General features: G+C 38.4%; 4 protein-coding genes across 7 annotated transcripts in view; all 4 read right to left on the minus strand.

Annotated features, from left to right (window-relative positions):
- The window catches only part of LOC132862899 (protocadherin alpha-C2-like), a 59,036-nt gene that overhangs the window by 31,518 nt on the left and 6,891 nt on the right, over positions 1-20,627 (minus strand). The window contains exon 1 of one of the 4 annotated variants that reach the window (XM_060895292.1): positions 8,360-10,952. The exons of 2 other annotated variants lie outside the window; for them this stretch is intronic. In XM_060895292.1, the coding sequence (XP_060751275.1) occupies positions 8,360-10,726 (2,367 nt within the window). In that variant the 5' untranslated portion in view covers positions 10,727-10,952. Of the gene's footprint in view, positions 1-1,000; positions 3,495-8,359; positions 10,953-20,627 lie in introns of those variants that run through there. One more of the 4 variants, XM_060895293.1, reaches the window with a different exon arrangement.
- On the minus strand, positions 4,517-7,084 carry LOC132862909 (protocadherin alpha-8-like). The gene has a single exon (XM_060895306.1). It carries the CDS (start codon positions 6,902-6,904, stop codon positions 4,517-4,519), a length of 2,388 nt encoding a protein of 795 aa, XP_060751289.1. The 5' UTR covers positions 6,905-7,084.
- Positions 13,253-15,644, minus strand: LOC132863647 (protocadherin alpha-2-like). The gene has a single exon (XM_060896571.1). The coding sequence runs from the start codon at positions 15,635-15,637 to the stop codon at positions 13,253-13,255; it is 2,385 nt and encodes a 794-aa protein (XP_060752554.1). The 5' UTR covers positions 15,638-15,644.
- Positions 17,420-19,826, minus strand: LOC132862911 (protocadherin alpha-2-like). The gene has a single exon (XM_060895308.1). The coding sequence runs from the start codon at positions 19,799-19,801 to the stop codon at positions 17,420-17,422; it is 2,382 nt and encodes a 793-aa protein (XP_060751291.1). The 5' UTR covers positions 19,802-19,826.

Below are 20,627 nucleotides of genomic sequence, written 5' to 3' on the forward strand. Positions count from 1 at the left end.
CAAATATCCATCTGTGGTTTTTCTGAAGTATAATAGAGTCTATGATTAGGCAATTATTATAACCATCACATGATTATTTAAAGCGTCTTTAATGAAACTTTTGTGCTGTTATTAAAGCTTTTGGAATAAGACGGTCAAAATAAACACGAATTTAAAGAAACGTGCTATGATTTTCCCTGAAATATTAATTAGCACTGCAATAATTAATTTTTTTAATTATCATATATATCACGTAAACACCCTTTAACATTGAACATAAAAAGTTGTACAACAACTTTTCAGAAAATACATAGATAGAATTAATAACAATTTACCACCTGTTGTGAGTCACACATTGTTCTTATATATTAAAAGGCCATTTATAAAAACACACAATCGAAAACAAGGAATCAACGCCCTGCCTATAATGATCAAGATAATGAAATAATTGTGTGTTTTTCTTACTTTCTTTTTTTAGTTCCTCTTACAGCTACGGCTTATTATCTCCAATATTTTCCATAGTTTCGTTTAAAAAAATGCAACAAGAGGCTGTCCAGCTCTGTGGTGCTTATTGCACTCCAAAACACGACGAAACACGAAAAAACAATGTTAAATCTTGTTGTATTCTATATGTAAGAAAAAATATTTAAACTTAAAAAACCAATCTTAGATGCACATTGAATAATAAAATCTTTCCCGACTTAAATATTTTTGCCAAGAACAAATTCTGGTAAAAATAGAATGTGACTGGTTAAAATAAATAGATAAGAACTGACAGCAAAGCAACGTGAGAAAAAAATACATAATTACTGTAAAAGAGTCGCCTGAAATTGTCATCTACATTGACAACACTCATAGCATTATAGGTAACAGGAAACGTAAATTAGCCGAAGATCATTTTGAACTGTTTGTGTAATTCAATCCCAAAATTTAATGACCAACACGCAGCGCGGAAGAGAGTTGACAAGAGAATAAAATCCTCCGAAATCAGTAAAGAGTTTAAAGTTGATCATTGTCTTACCTTCCCAGTGCTAGGAAGAGTTTGATTTCGAGTAAAAGTGTCTCCTTCATTAATGCTGATCAGTTCTGCGTCTGCAGGCGGAAACGGCGAGGGGAAAACTACTACGTCACTCTTCAGTGTGTCTGAACTAAAACACACATCATACTGCTGTGTGGATTTGGAGTAAGACCAGCTCCCATCAGGGTGTGTAGTGATCACTGGAGCGCTGGACCTGCTGAAACCGCCGTCTGTACCGTAGCATTTAGCTGCTATTAAAGCGACGAGGCTCAATAAAAATATCACGGACACTGAGACAATAGCGATGAGCAGATAGAGATTCAGGTTAGAAAAATTCTCCTCCTTTACTGGCACTTGTCTTAGTGAAGGCTGCAGACTGTCCATATTTTCCACAACCACAACTTCAATACTCAGAGTTGTGGACAGTGAAGGTTCTCCGTTATCCGAGACAGTAATGATAAGAGGGTGAGCTTTTAAGTCGTTGTCACTCATTCGTCTTTTAGTCCTTATTTCTCCGGTGCTGGTTCCGATTCGGAAGAGATTCGTTCCCTTTGGTTCGGTTATGTGATATGATAATAGTGCATTATAACCTGAATCAGCGTCTACAGCTCTGACTTTAGCCACAAAATACCCCGCTTCAGCAGAGTAGGGAATGTTCTCACTGTTTACTGATCCGGGTTCAGAATAAGGAGGGAGAAAAACTGGACTGTTGTCATTCTCATCCAGGATAAAAACGTTCACAGTCAGGTTACTACTTAGCGGAGGAACACCAGAGTCAGTGGCTTGAACTTGAAACCGAAGTCGTTTCGTTTCTTCGTAATCGAAAGACTTCAGGCTGTACAGTTCACCGGTGTGTGAGTTAATGTTCATCAGATTTGACACTTTGCTGCTCTCTGTATCACTTAATGAATACGAAATAAGTGCGTTTTCCCCAACGTCTAAATCCCGAGCCGTTAGTGACGTCATCAGCCCTCCAACTGGACTATTCTCTCTCACGCTAATATTTATCACCGGTGCAGTAAATAAAGGCGCGTTATCATTCACATCAGACACATGAACTGTTATAACGTTACTGCTGGAGAGGGAAGGAGTTCCCTCATCATTAGCTACAAGTGTCACATTATATTGTGAGACCCGCTCTCTGTCCAGAGCTTCATTCACAACAAGAGCGTAAGAGTTTTTATATGATAGCTGTAATATAAAAGGACTCGGAACTAGAAGTTTACAGTTTACTTTACCGTTCGTTCCACTGTCTTTATCTGATACGGTGATTAATGCTACATCTGTGCCAGGTTTGATGTCCTCGGTTACGGAGCTCATGAGCAGAGTAACTGATATCTCTGGTGCATTGTCATTAACATCCACTACTTCAATTAATACTTTACATCTGGACCTTCTTGGAGGTTGTCCTTTGTCTTGAGCCTGAATTCTCAGTTCAATCGCTGGGCTTTGCTCATAATCAATATTTCCTTTCACTGTAATGTGTCCAAACACAGGATCGATGGTGAATACGTCTAATGACGGGGTTTCCTCATAACTTAAAACAGAGTATGACACTTCACCGTTATTCCCTTCGTCTGCATCTGATGCGGAAACAGTCAGGATATTAGTTCCTATTCCTGAATTTTCGTGAACCTTGATTTTGTAAAGAGGTTTGGTAAAAATTGGGCTGTTGTCATTTATATCTTGCACATTTATAACTATCTGCATTGTTCCGGATCTGGGAGGAGTCCCGCCGTCTATAGCAGTGAGCACAAGCTTAATCACCGATTCTCTCTCTCTGTCCAAAGATTTCTGAAGCATAAGTTCAACCGAATCACTTTGAATATCTAATGAAAAATATTCATTTGCGTTAATTTTATAATTCTTTATTGAATTACTACCGACGTCGATGTCACGAGCAGTGATTAGTGGAAACCGATCTCCCGGAAGAACATTCTCAGTAATGTCCAAAGCAAATATTTGAAGTGAAAACACCGGAGAGTTATCATTAATGTCCAGTATATTAATTTCGACCCGGTAGAGCTTGTGAGGATTGTGCATCATCGCTTCAATATTCAATACGCATTTCTGTTTGCTTTCACACAGCTCCTCTCTGTCTATTCTGTCATTAACTAATAAAATCCCGGTTTTCCGATTTACCTCGAAATACTTGGCGTTAGATCCTGTCACGAGCTGAAACATGCGCGACTCCAGTTCCTGCACATTGAGATTAAGATCCTTCGCTAAATTTCCAACAACGGTTCCCTTCTTGGCCTCCTCAGAAACCGAGTACGAAATCTGAGCGGAACACAAATCCCATAAACAAAGAGGCAGCAGCAGCAGAGCCTTCATCCAGGCACAGCGAGCACTGTCCGGTACATCCATCACTTACATTTAGTGGATATTCACAAATAAGATGAAATGGTGTTTTCATATAATTCAATACCCGCTGGAGAAAGACAAATACACGAGGCCTCCTGGTTTCAGAAGTATGTGACGCTCTGATCTGTTTTGCGTTAGGCGGAGTATTAATAATGTGCCAATCTCTCCAAGTCACGGTCTACAGCGACATCTTGTGTAGAAATACAAGCTAACATTGCAGCTGAAACTTATTTTATGAGACCTGTATTAAATTAACCGAAATGCTAATTGTAAATCACTGTAAACTCCTTGGTTTTTAAAAAGGATAATATAAACATCATATTATCGTCACTCAAAAAAACATTTGTTGAATTTCATAGTTTTAATATATTTTTTAATGAGTGTATAGTAGATAAACCTATCACATGATATTTTAAAACACCATAAATAAAAAATAACGATGTTACTAGACCGTATGGAATAAAATGTCTTTTTAAATATTTAGATTATGCATTTCCTTATGTCTGCAGACTATTATTTCCGAATTTATTATGCGATATTTTTTAAGTTTAACATTATTTATATAAGCATGCAAAGTTTAATCTTAAATATATCAAGCCTTAACATTCAACAAAATCCGAAAAAAGAATGGGCACATATTTAAGCAATTTACCACCTATTATTAGTCAAATATTGTTATTATTAAACCATTCAAAATACCAATTAATATTAAACAAAGACAAAATTCTGCTTATGATGAGTAAAAAAAAGTGAAACCGTATATTTTTGTTTCATTCCTGTATTTCCTCTCACCTGGAGTCACTTTTTTCATTTTAGAAAAAAAATTCAAAGTACCCGTTATAAAATGAATCGTTGTCCAACACTGTGCTGCTATTTTTACTTCAAAACGTGACTTGTCAAAATAAACATATGATCTGCCGAAGTAAATAAAAAAGTTAGATAAAAAAATATAATGACTGAAAAGTATTCGATGGAAAGCTTCAAATACTTTACTAGAATTGAAAAAAATTAGGAACTGAAATTGGAATTTGGGTCAGTTGGAAAATCAACTGGAAATATTTCTGTTTCAAGCCTAAAGACATTTAATGACCTTCAACACAGCATGAAACAGAATTTAGAGCGAACATACATGCATTTAAAAAGAAGAAGAAAAGGCTAAATTAAGTATAATCTTACCTTCCCAGTGCTGGGAAGAGTTTGATTTCTAGTAAAAGTGTCTCCTCCATTAATGCTGATCAGTTCTGCGTCTGCAGGCGGAAACGGCGAGGGGAAAACTACTACGTCACTCTTCAGTGTGTCTGAACTAAAACACACATCATACTGCTGAGTGGATTTGGAGTAAGACCAGCTCCCGTCAGGGTGTGTAGTGACCACTGGAGCGCTGGACCTGCTGAAACCGCCGTCTGTCCCGTAGCATTTAGCTGCTATTAAAGCGATGAGGCTCAGTAAAAATATCACGGACACTGAGACAATAGCGATGAGCAGATAGAGATTCAGTTTAGAAAAATTCTCCTCCTTTACTGGCACTTGTCTTAGTGAAGGCTGCAGACTGTCCATATTTTCCACAACCACAACTTCAATACTCATAGTTGTGGACAGTGAAGGTTCTCCGTTATCCGAGACAGTAATGATAAGCGGGTGAGCTTTTAAGTCGTTGTCACTCATTCGTCTTTTAGTCCTTATTTCTCCGGTGCTGGTTCCGATTCGGAAAAGATTCGTTCCTTTTGATTCGGTTATGTGATATGATAATAGTGCATTATAACCTGAATCAGCATCTACAGCTCTGACTTTAGCCACAAAATACCCCGCTTCAGCAGAGTAGGGAATGTTCTCACTGTTTACTGATCCGGGTTCAGAATAAGGAGGGAGAAAAACTGGACTGTTGTCATTCTCATCCAGGATAAAAACGTTCACAGTCACGTTACTACTTAGCGGAGGAACACCAGAGTCAGTGGCTTGAACTTGAAACCGAAGTCGTTTCGTTTCTTCGTAATCGAAAGACTTCAGGCTGTACAGTTCACCGGTGTGTGAGTTAATGTTCATCAGATTTGACACTCTGCTGCTCTCTGTATCACTTAATGAATAAGAAACAATCGCGTTTTCACCGACGTCTGAGTCGCGAGCCGTTAATGACGTCATCAGCCCTCCAACTGGACTATTCTCTCTCACGCTAATATTTATCACCGGTGCAGTAAATAAAGGCGCGTTATCATTCACATCAGACACATGAACCGTTATAACGTTACTGCTGGAGAGGGAAGGAGTTCCCTCATCATTAGCTACAACTGTCAAATTATATTGTGAGACCCGCTCTCTGTCCAGAGCTTCATTCACAACAAGAGCGTAAGAGTTTTTATATGATAGCTGTAATTTAAAAGGACTCGGAGCTAGAAGTTTACAGTTTACTTTACCGTTCGTTCCACTGTCTTTATCTGATACGGTGATTAATGCTATATCTGTGCCAGGTTTGATGTCCTCGCTTACGGAGCTCATGAACAGAGTAACTGATATCTCTGGTGCATTGTCATTAACATCCACTACTTCAATTAACACTTTACATGTAGATCTTCGTGGAGAATGTCCTTTGTCCTGAGCCTGAATTCTCAGTTCTATAGCTGGATTTTCCTCATAATCAATATTACCTTTGACACTAATGTCCCCAGAAATAACATTTATGAAGAAGAAGTCTTCCTCCTTACTTATAATTGAGTAAGATACTTCACCGTTAATTCCCTCGTCTGCATCCGTTGCGGAAACGGAAAGAATTTTAGTTCCTACACTTACATTCTCTTGCACCTTCACTTTGTAAAGAGGTTTCGAAAATACAGGGCTGTTATCATTAATATCCAGTACATTAACAACTATCTGCATTGTTCCGGATCTGGGAGGAGTCCCGCCGTCTACAGCAGTGAGCACGAGATTGATCACCGATTCTTTCTCTCGGTCCAAAGCTTTCTGAAGCACGAGCTCAGTCGAAACCCTCTGTTTTTCAGCACTTACATCCAGTGAGAAATAGTCATTTGTGATAAGTTTATAGTTTTTCACAGAATTGCTGCTGATGTCCACGTCACGAGCCGGTTGTAAAGGGAATCGATCCCCCGGAAGCATATTTTCAGTAATATCTAAAACAAGTTTTTGATCTGGAAACACGGGAGAGTTATCATTAATGTCAAGTATATTGATTTCGACCCGGTAGAGCTTGTGAGGATTGTGCATCATTGCTTCAATATTCAATACGCATTTCTGTTTGCTTTCACACAGCTCCTCTCTGTCTATTCTGTCATTAACTAATAAAATCCCGGTTTTCCGATTTACCTCGAAATACTTGGCGTAAGATCCAGTCACAAGCTGAAACATGCGCGATTCCAGTTCCTGCACATTGAGATTAAGATCCTTCGCTAAATTTCCAACAACGGTTCCCTTCTTGGCCTCCTCAGAAACCGAGTACGAAATCTGAGCGGAACACAAATCCCATAAACAAAGAGGCAGCAGCAGCAGCAGAGCCTTCATCCAGGCACAGCGAGCACTGTCCGGTACATCCATCTCTTACATTTAGTGGATATTTACAAATAAGATGAAATAGTGTCTTTATTTAATTTAATACCCGCTGGAGAAAGAGAACTACACGAGGCCTCCTGATGTCAGAAGTATGTGACGCTAAGATCTGTTTTGCGTTAGGCGGAGTATTAATAATTTGCCAATGTCTCCAAATCACGGTCTCCAGCGACATCTTGTGTGGAAATGCAATCTAACATTACAGCTGAAATACAATTTTTAAAAAGGTCATATAAAAAAAAAGATGAAAAAAAAAAAAGATATGCTACGTGTATGAAGTGTATAATATTTTCAACGTTTATTATACGGAAAAAAACGAGGCTCTATCATTCATTTACAAAAATAACCCTTTCTATTTTAATACTAATACAATGTAGCATAAATGGTAATTCTGTAAATGTTACTTTTTTCACTATTATTGAAACAGCCACAAATAAGTACGTCGTATATTCTTTAACAAGATTTAAAAAAGACAATTAAGTTTAATTTGTTTAACAAAAAAAAAGTAAAATATTTGTGATTTAACTGTCTGATGTAAAGGTGGTTAAATTAAATATGATCTTAATTAATGAAATTTAAAATAACAATGAAAAATATTCTAAGCATTTAATAACCATTTGGGCTAAATTATATCTCTATTAAATGTTCTTGCTTCTGGCTTTTTTTAAATCCTTGCTTTTACTTTTATTTAAGACTTTTGTATGTAATGTTATTCATAGTTCCTTTTATAAATCTGAAACATGTAGCTGTCCAATCTCGTGGTGCTGATTTCAATCTAGAACTTGACGAAGCGCGTTAAACCTTTTTTGTTGTTGTCATGAAAGGATTTCCGAACAGAATACTCACTCACTCTCTCACTCACTCATTTTCTACCGCTTATCCGAACTACCTCGGGTCACGGGGAGCCTGTGCCTATCTCAGGCGTCATCGGGCATCAAGGCAGGATACACCCTGGACGGAGTCCCAACAGAATGCTTAACCAATAAAAAAAAATCTCTTGCCTAATTTTATTTTTTAAAAGATTTATTTTTATTGCTATGGACTGACCCGGAATGCAGTGGGTTTTTTTTTCACTTCTACTGTTCCCATGATAGACTGCGGATCAACCAGAGCCTTATCCATTTAGTTTATTTGAACCATTTTTTTAAAAACCAAACATGTTTTAGCCAAGACACTCCAACCGGCAAACGATGTCAGCACAAAAACTGTGGAAATCTGTGATTTCTCAAAACAAACACATAAAGTCTGTGAAAGTGTATCACAAAATAGACGTGACATATAGAAAAACACGAAATTCAACGGATTTGGAATATCATTTGCAAATGGTTGTATAATTCAAACAGAAAAACCTTTAATGACCACCAACACAACACGAAAGTGAGTTCACAAAAGATTATAGACCAACCAAAATATAGACGCAGTTTAAGTTCAACATCGTCTTACCTTCCCAGTGCTAGGAAGAGTTTGTGTCCTGTTAAAAGTGTCTCCTTCATTAATGCTGATCAGTTCTGCGTCTGCAGGCGGAAACGGCGAGGGGAAAACTACTACGTCACTCTTCAGTGTGTCTGAACTAAAACATACATCATACTGCTGTGTGGATTTAGAGTAAGACCAGCTCCCGTCAGGGTGTGTAGTGACCACTGGAGCGCTGGACCTGCTGAAACCGCCGTCTGTCCCGTAGCATTTAGCTGCTATTAAAGCGATGAGGCTCAGTAAAAATATCACGGACACTGAGACAATAGCGATGAGCAGATAGAGATTCAGATTAGAAAAATTCTCCTCCTTTACTGGCACTTGTCTTAGTGAAGGCTGCAGACTGTCCATATTTTCCACAACCACAACTTCAATACTCATAGTTGTGGACAGTGAAGGTTCTCCGTTATCCGAGACAGTAATGATAAGAGGGTGAGCTTTTAAGTCGTTGTCACTCATTCGTCTTTTAGTCCTTATTTCTCCGGTGCTGGTTCCGATTCGGAAGAGATTCGTTCCCTTTGGTTCGGTTATGTGATATGATAATAATGCATTATAACCTGAATCAGCGTCTACAGCTCTGACTTTAGCCACAAAATACCCCGCTTCAGCAGTGTAGGGAATGTTCTCACTGTTTACTGATCCCGGTTCAGAATAAGGAGGGAGAAAAACTGGACTGTTGTCATTCTCATCCAGGATAAAAACGTTCACAGTCACGTTACTACTTAGCGGAGGAACACCAGAGTCAGTGGCTTGAACTTTAAACTGAAGTCGTTTCGTTTCTTCGTAATCGAAAGACTTCAGACTGTACAGTTCACCGGTGTGTGAGTTAATGTTCATCAGATTTGACACCCTGCTGCTCTCTGTATCACTTAACGAATACGAAACGATCGCGTTTTCACCGACGTCTAAGTCTCGAGCTGTTAGTGACGTCATCAGCCCTCCAACTGGACTATTCTCTCTCACGCTGATATTTATCACCGGTGCAGTAAATAAAGGCGCGTTATCATTCACATCAGACACGTGAACTGTTATAACGTTACTGCTGGAGAGGGAAGGAGTTCCCTCATCATTAGCTACAACTGTCACATTATATTGTGAGACACGCTCTCTGTCCAGAGCTTCATTCACAACAAGAGCGTAAGAGTTTTTATATGATAGCTGTAATTTAAAAGGACTCGGAGCTAGAAGTTTACAGTTTACTTTACCGTTCGTTCCACTGTCTTTATCTGATACGGTGATTAATGCTACATCTGTGCCAGGTTTGATGTCCTCGCTTACGGAGCTCATGAGCAGAGTAACTGATATCTCTGGTGCATTGTCATTAACATCCACTACTTCAATTAACACTTTACATGTAGATCTTCGTGGAGACTGTCCTTTGTCCTGAGCCTGAATTCTCAGTTCTATTGCTGGATTTTCCTCATAATCAATATTACTTTTTACAGTAATATCCCCAGAAAGAGCATTTATGAGAAAAAAGTCTTCCTCATCGCTTATAATTGAGTATGATACTTCACCGTTATTTTCCTCGTCTGCATCAGATGCAGAAATGGAAACAATTTTTGTTCCTACACTTACATTCTCTTGCACCTTCACTTTATAAAGAGGTTTCGAAAATACAGGGCTGTTATCATTAATATCCAGTACATTAACAACTATCTGCATTGTTCCGGATTTGGGAGGAGTCCCGCCGTCTACAGCAGTGAGCACGAGATTGATCACCGATTCTTTCTCTCGGTCCAAAGATTTCTGAAGCACGAGCTCAGCCGAAACCCTCTGTTTTTCTGCACTTTGTACATCCAGTGAGAAATAGTCATTTGTGTTTAGTTTATAGTTTTTCACAGAATTGCTACTGATATCTACGTCACGTGCCGGTTTTAAAGGGAAGCGATCCCCCGGAAGCATATTTTCAGTAATATCCAGAACAAGAGATTGATCTGGAAAAACGGGAGAGTTATCATTAATGTCCAGTATATTAATTTCGACTCGGTAGAGCTTGTGAGGATTGTGTATCATGGCTTCAATATTCAATACGCATTTCTGTTTGCTTTCACACAGCTCCTCTCTGTCTATTCTGTCATTCACTAATAAAATCCCCGTTTTCCGATTTACCTCAAAATACTTGGCGTTATTTCCAGTAACAAGCTGAAATATGCGCGATTCCAGTTCCTGCACATTGAGATTAAGATCCTTCGCTAAATTTCCAACAACGGTTCCCTTCTTGGCCTCCTCTGAAACCGAGTACGAAATCTGAGCGGAACACAAATCCCATAAACAAAGAGACAGCAGCAGCAGAGCCTTCATCCAGGCACAGCGAGCACTGTCCGGTACATCCATCTCTTACATTTAGTGGATATTTACAAATAAGATGAAATAGTGTCTTTATTTAATTTAATACCCGCTGGAGAAAGAGAACTACACGAGGCCTCCTGATGTCAGAAGTATGTGACGCTAAGATCTGTTTTGCGTTAGGCGGAGTATTAATAATGTGCCAATGTCTCCAAGTCACGGTCTACAGCGACATCTTGTGTGGAAATGTAATCTAACATTGCAGCTGAAATTTATTTTAAGAAACATGCATTGAAATAACCGAAATGCTAAGAGTAAATAATTGATTACTTCTCGATTTTAAAGAAGTAAAAAGATATATTAAAGCTTAGTTACACAACTAAACATTTGGAGGTTTTCAGAACTGTAATAGACTCTATGATTAGGCAGTTATTATAACTGTCACATTATTATTTGGAGCATATTTTCAGATACAATTAAATGTTACTGTAGACTTTTCCTGTTAAATCAGTTCCTTCAAGTTTTTTTTTTTATTATTATTTATTTATTTATTTATTTTTTTATGAAATAATTCCATAGAAGTTCAGAAGCTTAATTTTAATGTGGGGAAAGCGAGATTTCATGAAGTCTAATTGGTACAGTAAAATGATAAATATGACAACACAGACTACGCCACCTCTGGTATTTCTCCCCAGGAAATAGTTTGTTATTTTGAGTTGTCCATTAACCAATTTATCCAAAATATGAAACACAAATTCGTTCCCACATATCAGGCGAAGACAGTCTTAACAAAAATAAACAATCTTTATTTTTACATCAATTTCCCACAATATTAAAAGCACAACATCATTACCAAAACCATAATCTGTTCACATACATACACACAAATTCCAGTGGACTAAAGCCCAACTCAATGCTATCACACTAATCTCCAATACAGGAGTCAGGCTGGAACTTACAACGATGGCTAATTGCTGCTCTAATTAGATGGAGTGAGAAGTGTCAAACAGCACACCACCAGTGAACACCCCAAATACACACCGGAAAATGTCCTACGTGCGCAACAGCACAAAGATAGGAGAGAGGAACTCCACCACCAAAGAGTCAGCCAGCCACTCGCTTAGCCCCAGCCTATATCCAACCGAAGGGGGAGGTGGAGGTAAGACATAATTGTTAACAAGGAATCCACAATTGATTTACATCAACTTCCACTCATTGAAAGCAAACACAGAGAATGAGAAGAAGCTTCTTCCCGCAGGCCATTTGGAGTTTAAACCAGGAAACACCCAGGATCTAGTACTGGACCTCTCCCTCCATCTTCACTTTTTTCTGCACAACTTTTCTTTTGCACTATGAAACTTTAACTCTGGACTGTCACTTTAACTCTGGACATGCACAGCACAGTGTCACTCTATACACTCTATACTGCACATGGACACTTTAAGGACAATCATTAAAACCATAACGCATTTATGTATATACATATATTATTCACATATATTTTCATATTTTATATAGTTATTATATAGTGTATACTTTTTATTTATCTACCTCCTTTTGGTTTTATTTTTATCCTTAATTCCATTCCTTTCTATGCTTGAATACCGGACAGAGGGGGGCGCTACTCAAGGAAAATGCCACACACCTTAGCCTCAACGCCTGGGCTAACTCAGCCAGGTGACGTCGCGCCACTAAGAGAGCCCAACTCCCCCTGAAAGGGAGGTAAAACGGTAGGAATTCTCTTTTTCCAGCTAACCGTATCTGCTGTAATATACCATAAGCCTCACCCACCTATTTAGCTACTGCCAATCGCTTCAATAGAAAACACGAGGCGGAGAAATAACGATCACCTGCTATATTAAATACTGTAAACGTTGATCAACAACAATTTCAGAAATTTCATGGATAAAATTAATAAACAATTTACCACGTATTGTGAGTCAGACATTTTTTTTGTAAATTAGAAAGCCAATTAAAAGACCCCGCTATTAAAACTAATGACAACATGCTCTGCCTAAGATGGGCAAGAAGATATGTATTTAAAAAAAATTCTTTAATTTTTCCACAGACAGTTACAAGTTATTGTCTCGAATATATTCATAGTTTCGACTGTGAATGTAAAACAAGCAGCTGTCTATCTTTGTGGTGCTGATTTTACTCCAAAGCAACAAGGAACACGAAAAAACCCTATATATCTTGTTGGAAAGTAAATGAAAAACAGTTAAACAACTAGACTAAAATATAGATAAAATAATAAATCCATTAAGATCGTCAATAGTTCACCAGGAAGAATTACTAATAAAAAGCCGGGACTGATCAAAATAAAAATACAAGAAATGCCAGAAAGAAATAACGAAATAACATCATTGTAATATACTTTGTAGGAATTTAGTGTCTTGATCAACATTGAGAAAGCACGTAAAATTACCAGAAAGAAGAAATGAAATTCCACGGATTTGGAATATCATTTAAGAAAGTTTGTATAATTTAAACGGAAAAGCCATTAATGAATCACAACACAACACAAAAGAGACTTCACAGGAGAATAAAAGCAATCCAAAAACACGGAGCTGATTAAGTTAACCATCGTCTTACCTTCCCAGTGCTAGGAAGAGTTTGTGTCCTGTTAAAAGTGTCTCCTTCATTAATGCTGATCAGTTCTGCGTCTGCAGGCGGAAACGGCGAGGGGAAAACTACTACGTCACTCTTCAGTGTGTCTGAACTAAAACACACATCATACTGCTGAGTGGATTTGGAGTAAGACCAGCTCCCGTCAGGGTGTGTAGTGATCACTGGAGCGCTGGACCTGCTGAAACCGCCGTCTGTCCCGTAGCATTTAGCTGCTATTAAAGCGATGAGGCTCAGTAAAAATATCACGGACACTGAGACAATAGCGATGAGCAGATAGAGATTCAGTTTAGAAAAATTCTCCTCCTTTACTGGCACTTGTCTTAGTGAAGGCTGCAGACTGTCCATATTTTCCACAACCACAACTTCAATACTCATAGTTGTGGACAGTGAAGGTTCTCCGTTATCCGAGACAGTAATGATAAGAGGGTGAGATTTTAAATCGTTGTCACTCATTCGTCTTTTAGTCCTTATTTCTCCGCTGCTGGTTCCGATTCGGAAGAGATTCGTTCCCTTTGGTTCGGTTATGTGATATGATAATAGTGCATTATAACCTGAATCAGCGTCTACAGCTCTGACTTTAGCCACAAAATACCCCGCTTCAGCAGAGTAGGGAATGTTCTCACTGTTTACTGATCCGGGTTCAGAATAAGGAGGGAGAAAAACTGGACTGTTGTCATTCTCATCCAGGATAAAAACGTTTACAGTCACGTTACTACTTAGCGGAGGAACACCAGAGTCAGTGGCTTGAACTTTAAACTGAAGTCGTTTCGTTTCTTCGTAATCGAAAGACTTCAGACTGTACAGTTCACCGGTGTGTGAGTTAATGTTCATCAGATTTGACACTCTGCTGCTCTCTGTATCACTTAATGAATACGAAACAAGCGAGTTTTCACCGACGTCTAAGTCTCGAGCCGTTAGTGACGTCATCAGCCCTCCAACTGGACTATTCTCTTTCACGCTAATGTTTATCACCGGTGCAGTAAATAAAGGCGCGTTATCATTCACATCAGACACATGAACTGTTATAACGTTACTGCTGGAGAGGGAAGGAGTTCCCTCATCATTAGCTACAACTGTCACATTATATTGTGAGACACGCTCTCTGTCCAGAGCTTCATTCACAACAAGAGCGTAAGAGTTTTTATATGATAGCTGTAATTTAAAAGGACTCGGAGCTAGAAGTTTACAGTTTACTTTACCGTTCGTTCCACTGTCTTTATCTGATACGGTGATTAATGCTACATCTGTGCCAGGTTTGATGTCCTCGCTTACGGAGCTCATGAGCAGAGTAACTGATATCTCTGGTGCATTGTCATTAACATCAATTACTTCAATTAGCACTTTACATCTGGACATTCTTGGAGAATGTCCTTTGTCCTGAGCCTGAATTCTCAGTTCAACAGCAGAATGTTCCTCATAATCAATAATAGATTTAACAGTAATGTCCCCCGAAATAGGATCTATGGAGAATAAGTCTAACGCCGAGTTATCCTCATCACTGGTAATCAAATAGGACACTTCACCATTGACACCTTCATCTGCATCTGATGCAGAAACAGTCAGGATTTTAGTTCCTACTCCTGCATTCTCATGAACCTTGACTTTGTAAAGTGGTTTTGTAAAAACTGGGCTGTTGTCATTTATATCCAAAACATTTATAACTATCTGCATTGTTCCGGATCTAGGTGGAGTCCCGCCGTCTACGCCAGTCAACACGAGCTTAATCACCGATTCTCTCTCTCTGTCCAAAGATTTTTGAAGCACGAGCTCAGCTGAATCACTCGTTGTGTCCAGTGAAAAATATTCATTTGTATTTATTTTATAAGACTTCACTGCATTGCTACCGATGTCCATGTCACGCGCCGTGGTTACGGAAAACCGATCTCCAGGATGCATATTTTCCGTAATATTCAAAACCACCGATTTACGTGGAAACACCGGAGAGTTATCATTAATGTCTAATATATTAATTTCGACCCGGTAGAGCTTGTGAGGATTGTGCATCATCGCTTCAATATTCAATACGCATTTCTGTTTGCTTTCACACAGCTCCTCTCTATCTATTCTGTCATTAACTAATAAAATCCCGGTTTTCCGATTTACCTCGAAATACTTGGCGTTAGATCCTGTCACGAGCTGAAACATGCGCGATTCCAGTTCCTGCACATTGAGATTAAGATCCTTCGCTAAATTTCCAACAACGGTTCCCTTCTTGGCCTCCTCTGAAACCGAGTACGAAATCTGAGCGGAACACAAATCCCATAAACAAAGCAGCAGCAACAGCAGAGTCTTCATCCAGGCACAGCGAGCACTGTTCGGTACATCCATCTCTTACATTTAGTGGATATTCACAAATAAGATGAAATGGTGTTTTCATATAATTCAATACCAGCTGGAGAAAGACAAATTCACGAGGCCTCCTGATGTCAGAAATGTGTGACGCTCTGATCTGTTTTGCGTTAGGCGGAGTATTAATAATGTGACAATGTCTCCAAGTCACGGTCTACAGCGACATCTTGTGTGGAAATACAATCTAACATTACAGCTGAAGCTTATTTTATGAGACATGCATTGAAATAAAGGAAATGATGACGTCTTGGTTTAAAAAGAATAATGAATGAAATAATTATATGTAAACTTAGATTTTTTTTCCTGGTAAGTCAATTTGTTATACCTTTTATTTAAAATCATTTCAATTAAGTTCACATGCTTGTTGTTGTCCAGCTTTGTGGTGCTGATTTTACTCCAAAACAGGATGAAACATGAAACAATAACTTTAGATTTTGTTGTAAAGTAAATGGAAAGCACTTAAATAACGGATCTTAAATACAGATAAAATGATAAAATCATTCCCATCGTTTTTTTTTCCAACATTTTTACCACGAACAATTACTGATTAAAATAATTGTACATGATATGTCAGAGTAAACCAGCAAAGTATCTTCAGGGTAACATACGGTGTACATAATTATTGGAAAAGAGTCACCAAAATCTTTATCTACCCTGATAAATTTTAGGAAATTACCATTAACAGGTAATGGAATATCATTTGGAAGTGTTTGTGTAATTCCAAAGGAAAGACATTTAATGGCCCACATCACAAAACGAAAGAAGGTTCACAAGAGACTAAAAGCCCGTCCAAAGTCTAGAAACACTTAACGTTAAGCACTGAGGGAAATCTGTGATTAAAGATGGTTTATAAAAATCTTCCATATTTAATAAACCACCTTTAATCACAGACTTAAGTCACATTTATTTTCCAAAGAAAATCGATTTAACTATAACCCAATATCAAGAAGTATATGCTTAATAATATTTCCTGAATATAATTTTGAACTTGAGAATCCTTAATGCCAGCAAATATTATTGGTTCTTACCACTGTTACGAAAAGCATGGATAGATTTCTCAAGCTCTCTTTAACTTTTGTGACGCACACGTTGTTTCTGTATATTACAAAGACTTTTAATAGATTATGGTATTGAATCTGGCAAAAACGCTCTGTGTTTGTAATAAGAAAATATATGAACTTCAGTATTTTTCTTTCTTTGTTTAATTGTTATTCATTTATTTCATAGTTGCTTCAATCCATTTTTTAAATCTGAATTTGTTTTTTTTTTTTATTTCTGAGTTTTTATTAGAATATCTTCAACAGTTTCTGTCGCTGTCCAACCTCGTGTTTCTGATATCAATCTAAACCTCTTGGAAGCCCGATAAAAGTTATTTTAACTGTTTAAGAAACTTCTGAACGGAATATTTGACTTAGAAATAGCAACCCCAAAACTTCAAATTGCGTTTAGAAACCTTTTTTACTTCACTGTGATGGACTGACCTGACATGCAGGGTGTTTTCCCACCATATGGTCACTCTTCCAATGTTAGACAGCAGATCCACCAGAACAATATCTGCTGAGCTTATTTAAAATGTCCCATTCTTTTACAAAACCATTTAAAATGTCATAGCTAAACAGTCCAAACTGTAACAATGGTTTACGAGAATAGATAAAAAATTCAACGTTAGAGGACATAAAAACAAAATTATATAATGGCCCACAGCATGACAAAATAGTGAGTTCACAAGACAATAAAAGCAATCCAAAAAAACGAAGCTGATTAATTTAAGAAAAGTCTTACCTTCCCAGTGCTAGGAAGAGTTTGCGTTCTATTAAAAGTGTCTCCTTCATTAATACTGATCAGTTCTGCGTCTGCAGGCGGAAACGGCGAGGGGAAAACTACTACGTCACTCTTCAGTGTGTCTGAACTAAAACACACATCATACTGCTGAGTGGATTTGGAGTAAGACCAGCTCCCGTCAGGGTGTGTAGTGACCACTGGAGCGCTGGACCTGCTGAAACCGCCGTCTGTCCCGTAACATTTAGCTGCTATTAAAGCGATGAGGCTCAGTAAAAATATCACGGACACTGAGACAATAGCGATGAGCAGATAGAGATTCAGATTAGAAAAATTCTCCTCCTTTACTGGCACTTGTCTTAGTGAAGGCTGCAGACTGTCCATATTTTCCACAACCACAACTTCAATACTTATAGTTGTGGACAGTGAAGGTTCTCCGTTATCCGAGACAGTAATGATAAGAGGGTGAGCTTTTAAGTCGTTGTCACTCATTCGTCTTTTAGTCCTTATTTCTCCGGTGCTGGTTCCGATTCGGAAGAGATTCGTTCCCTTTGGTTCGGTTATGTGATATGATAATAGTGCATTATAACCTGAATCAGCGTCTACAGCTCTGACTTTAGCCACAAAATACCCCGCTTCAGCAGAGTAGGGAATGTTCTCACTGTTTACTGATCCGGGTTCAGAATAAGGAGGGAGAAAAACAGGACTGTTGTCATTCTCATCCAGGATAAAAACATTTACAGTCACGTTACTACTTAGCGGAGGAACACCAGAGTCAGTGGCTTGAACTTTAAATTGAAGTCGTTTCGTTTCTTCGTAATCGAAAGACTTCAGGCTGTACAGTTCACCGGTGTGTGAGTTAATGTTCATCAGATTTGACACTCTGCTGCTCTCTGTATCACTTAATGAATACGAAACAATCGCGTTTTCACCGACGTCTAAATCTCGAGCCGTTAGTGACGTCATCAGCCCTCCAACTGGACTATTCTCTTTCACGCTGATATTTATCACCGGTGCAGTAAATAAAGGCGCGTTATCATTCACATCAGACACGTGAACTGTTATAACGTTACTGCTGGAGAGGGAAGGAGTTCCCTCATCATTAGCTACAACTGTCACATTATATTGTGAGACACGCTCTCTGTCCAGAGCTTCATTCACAACAAGAGCGTAAGAGTTTTTATATGATAGCTGTAATTTAAAAGGACTCGGAGCTAGAAGTTTACAGTTTACTTTACCGTTCGTTCCACTGTCTTTATCTGATACGGTGATTAATGCTACATCTGTGCCAGGTTTGATGTCCTCGCTTACGGAGCTCATGAGCAGAGTAACTGATATCTCTGGTGCATTGTCATTAACATCCACTACTTCAATTAACACTTTACATCTAGACATTCTTGGAGGCTGTCCTTTGTCCTGAGCCTGAATTCTCAGTTCAATTGCAGTGCTTGCCTCATAATCAATATTATCTTTGACTGTGATATCACCAGAAAGAGAATTTATAGAGAATGAGTCTAAAGCCGTATTTCTGGCATCAGTTACAAACGCGTATTGAACTTCACCGTTATTCCCCTCGTCTGCATCTGATGCGGAAACGGTCAGGATTTTAGTCCCGAATGGTGTATTCTCATGAACCCTGACTTTATACAGAGAATTAGTGAACACAGGGTAGTTGTCATTTATATCCAGCACATTTATAACTATCTGCATTGTTCCGGATCTAGGAGGAGTCCCGCCGTCTACGGCAGTCAACATGAGCTTTATCACCGACTCTCTCTCTCTATCCAAAGCTTTTTGAAGCACGAGTTCAGCCGAATCACTCTGCATTTCTAGCGAAAAATATTCATTCGTGCTTAATTTATAGGTTTTTACAGAATTGCTACCGATGTCCGTGTCACTCGCTGTGGTTAAAGGAAACCGATCTCCCGGAAGAACATTTTCAGCAATATTCAAAACAAGTGTTTGATCTGGAAACACCGGAGAATTATCGTTAATATCTGTTATTTTAATTTCGACCCGGTAGAGCTTGTGAGGATTGTGTATCATTGCTTCAATATTCAATACGCATTTCTGTTTGCTTTCACACAGCTCCTCTCTGTCTAGTCTGTCATTCACTAATAAAATCCCGGTTTTCCGATTTACCTCGAAATACTTGGCGTTAGGTCCAGTCACAAGCTGAAACATGCGCGACTCCAGTTCCTGCACATTGAGATTAAGATCCTTCGCTAAATTTCCAACAACGGTTCCTTTCTTGGCCTCCTCTGAAACCGAGTACGAAATCTGAGCGGAACACAAATCCCATAAACAAAGCAGCAGCAGCAGAGCCTTTATCCAGTCACAGCGAGCACTGTCCGGTACATCCATCACTTACATTTAGTGGATATTCACAAATAACATGAAACGGTGTTTTTATTTAATTCAATACCCGCTGGAGAAAGACAAATTCACGAGGCCTCCGGGTTTCAGATGTCTGTGACGCTCTGATCTGTTTTGCGTTAGGCGGAGTATTAATAATGTGCCAATGTCTCCAAGTCACGGTCTACAGCGACATCTTGTGTGGAAATACAAGCTAGCAATGCACATGAAACTTATTTCATGAGACCTGCATTGAAATAACCGAAATGCTAAGAGTAAATAATTTATTTCTTTTCGAGATTAAATAAAAATAACCTTATATTAAACCTTATTTACACAACAAAACATTTGTAGGTTTCCAGAACTTAATCGAGTCTGTGATTAGCCAGTTATTATAACCATCACATTCTTATTTGGAGCGTGTTTACAGAAACAATTATATTACTGAGGACTTTTCCTGTTAAATTCATTATTTTTACAATTCCTTTAAATATGAAATAATATTGTGAGTCAGACATTGTTTTTATATATTAGAAAGCCAATTAAACGACCACGCTATTAAAACTAATGACATCAAGATCTGCCTATAATGGGCAAGAAAATTTGTACCTAAAAAGATGTGTTTTCAGTCTTTTCGGTCTTTCTACTTTTCCACCGACAGTTACAAGTTAATGGTCTAGAATATATTCCATAGTTTCGACTGTGAATGTAAAAAAGTAGCTGTCTAGCTGTGCGGTGACGATTTGACTCCAAAGCAGGAAGGAATACGAAAAAATAACTTTAGACATTGTTGTAAAGTAAATGGAAAACAGTTAAACAACTGGATTAAATTATA

Source organism: Tachysurus vachellii, chromosome 20 (genome assembly GCF_030014155.1).
Source record: "Tachysurus vachellii isolate PV-2020 chromosome 20, HZAU_Pvac_v1, whole genome shotgun sequence".
Classification (NCBI taxonomy): Eukaryota; Metazoa; Chordata; class Actinopteri; order Siluriformes; family Bagridae; genus Tachysurus; species Tachysurus vachellii.

What these genes read in the sequence shown, in the direction of transcription:
- LOC132862911 (XM_060895308.1), bottom strand. Translation starts at nt 19,801, where the DNA reads ATGGATGTACCGGACAGTGCTCGCTGTGACTGGATAAAGGCTCTGCTG.
- LOC132862909 (XM_060895306.1), bottom strand. Translation starts at nt 6,904, where the DNA reads ATGGATGTACCGGACAGTGCTCGCTGTGCCTGGATGAAGGCTCTGCTG.
- LOC132863647 (XM_060896571.1), bottom strand. Translation starts at nt 15,637, where the DNA reads ATGGATGTACCGAACAGTGCTCGCTGTGCCTGGATGAAGACTCTGCTG.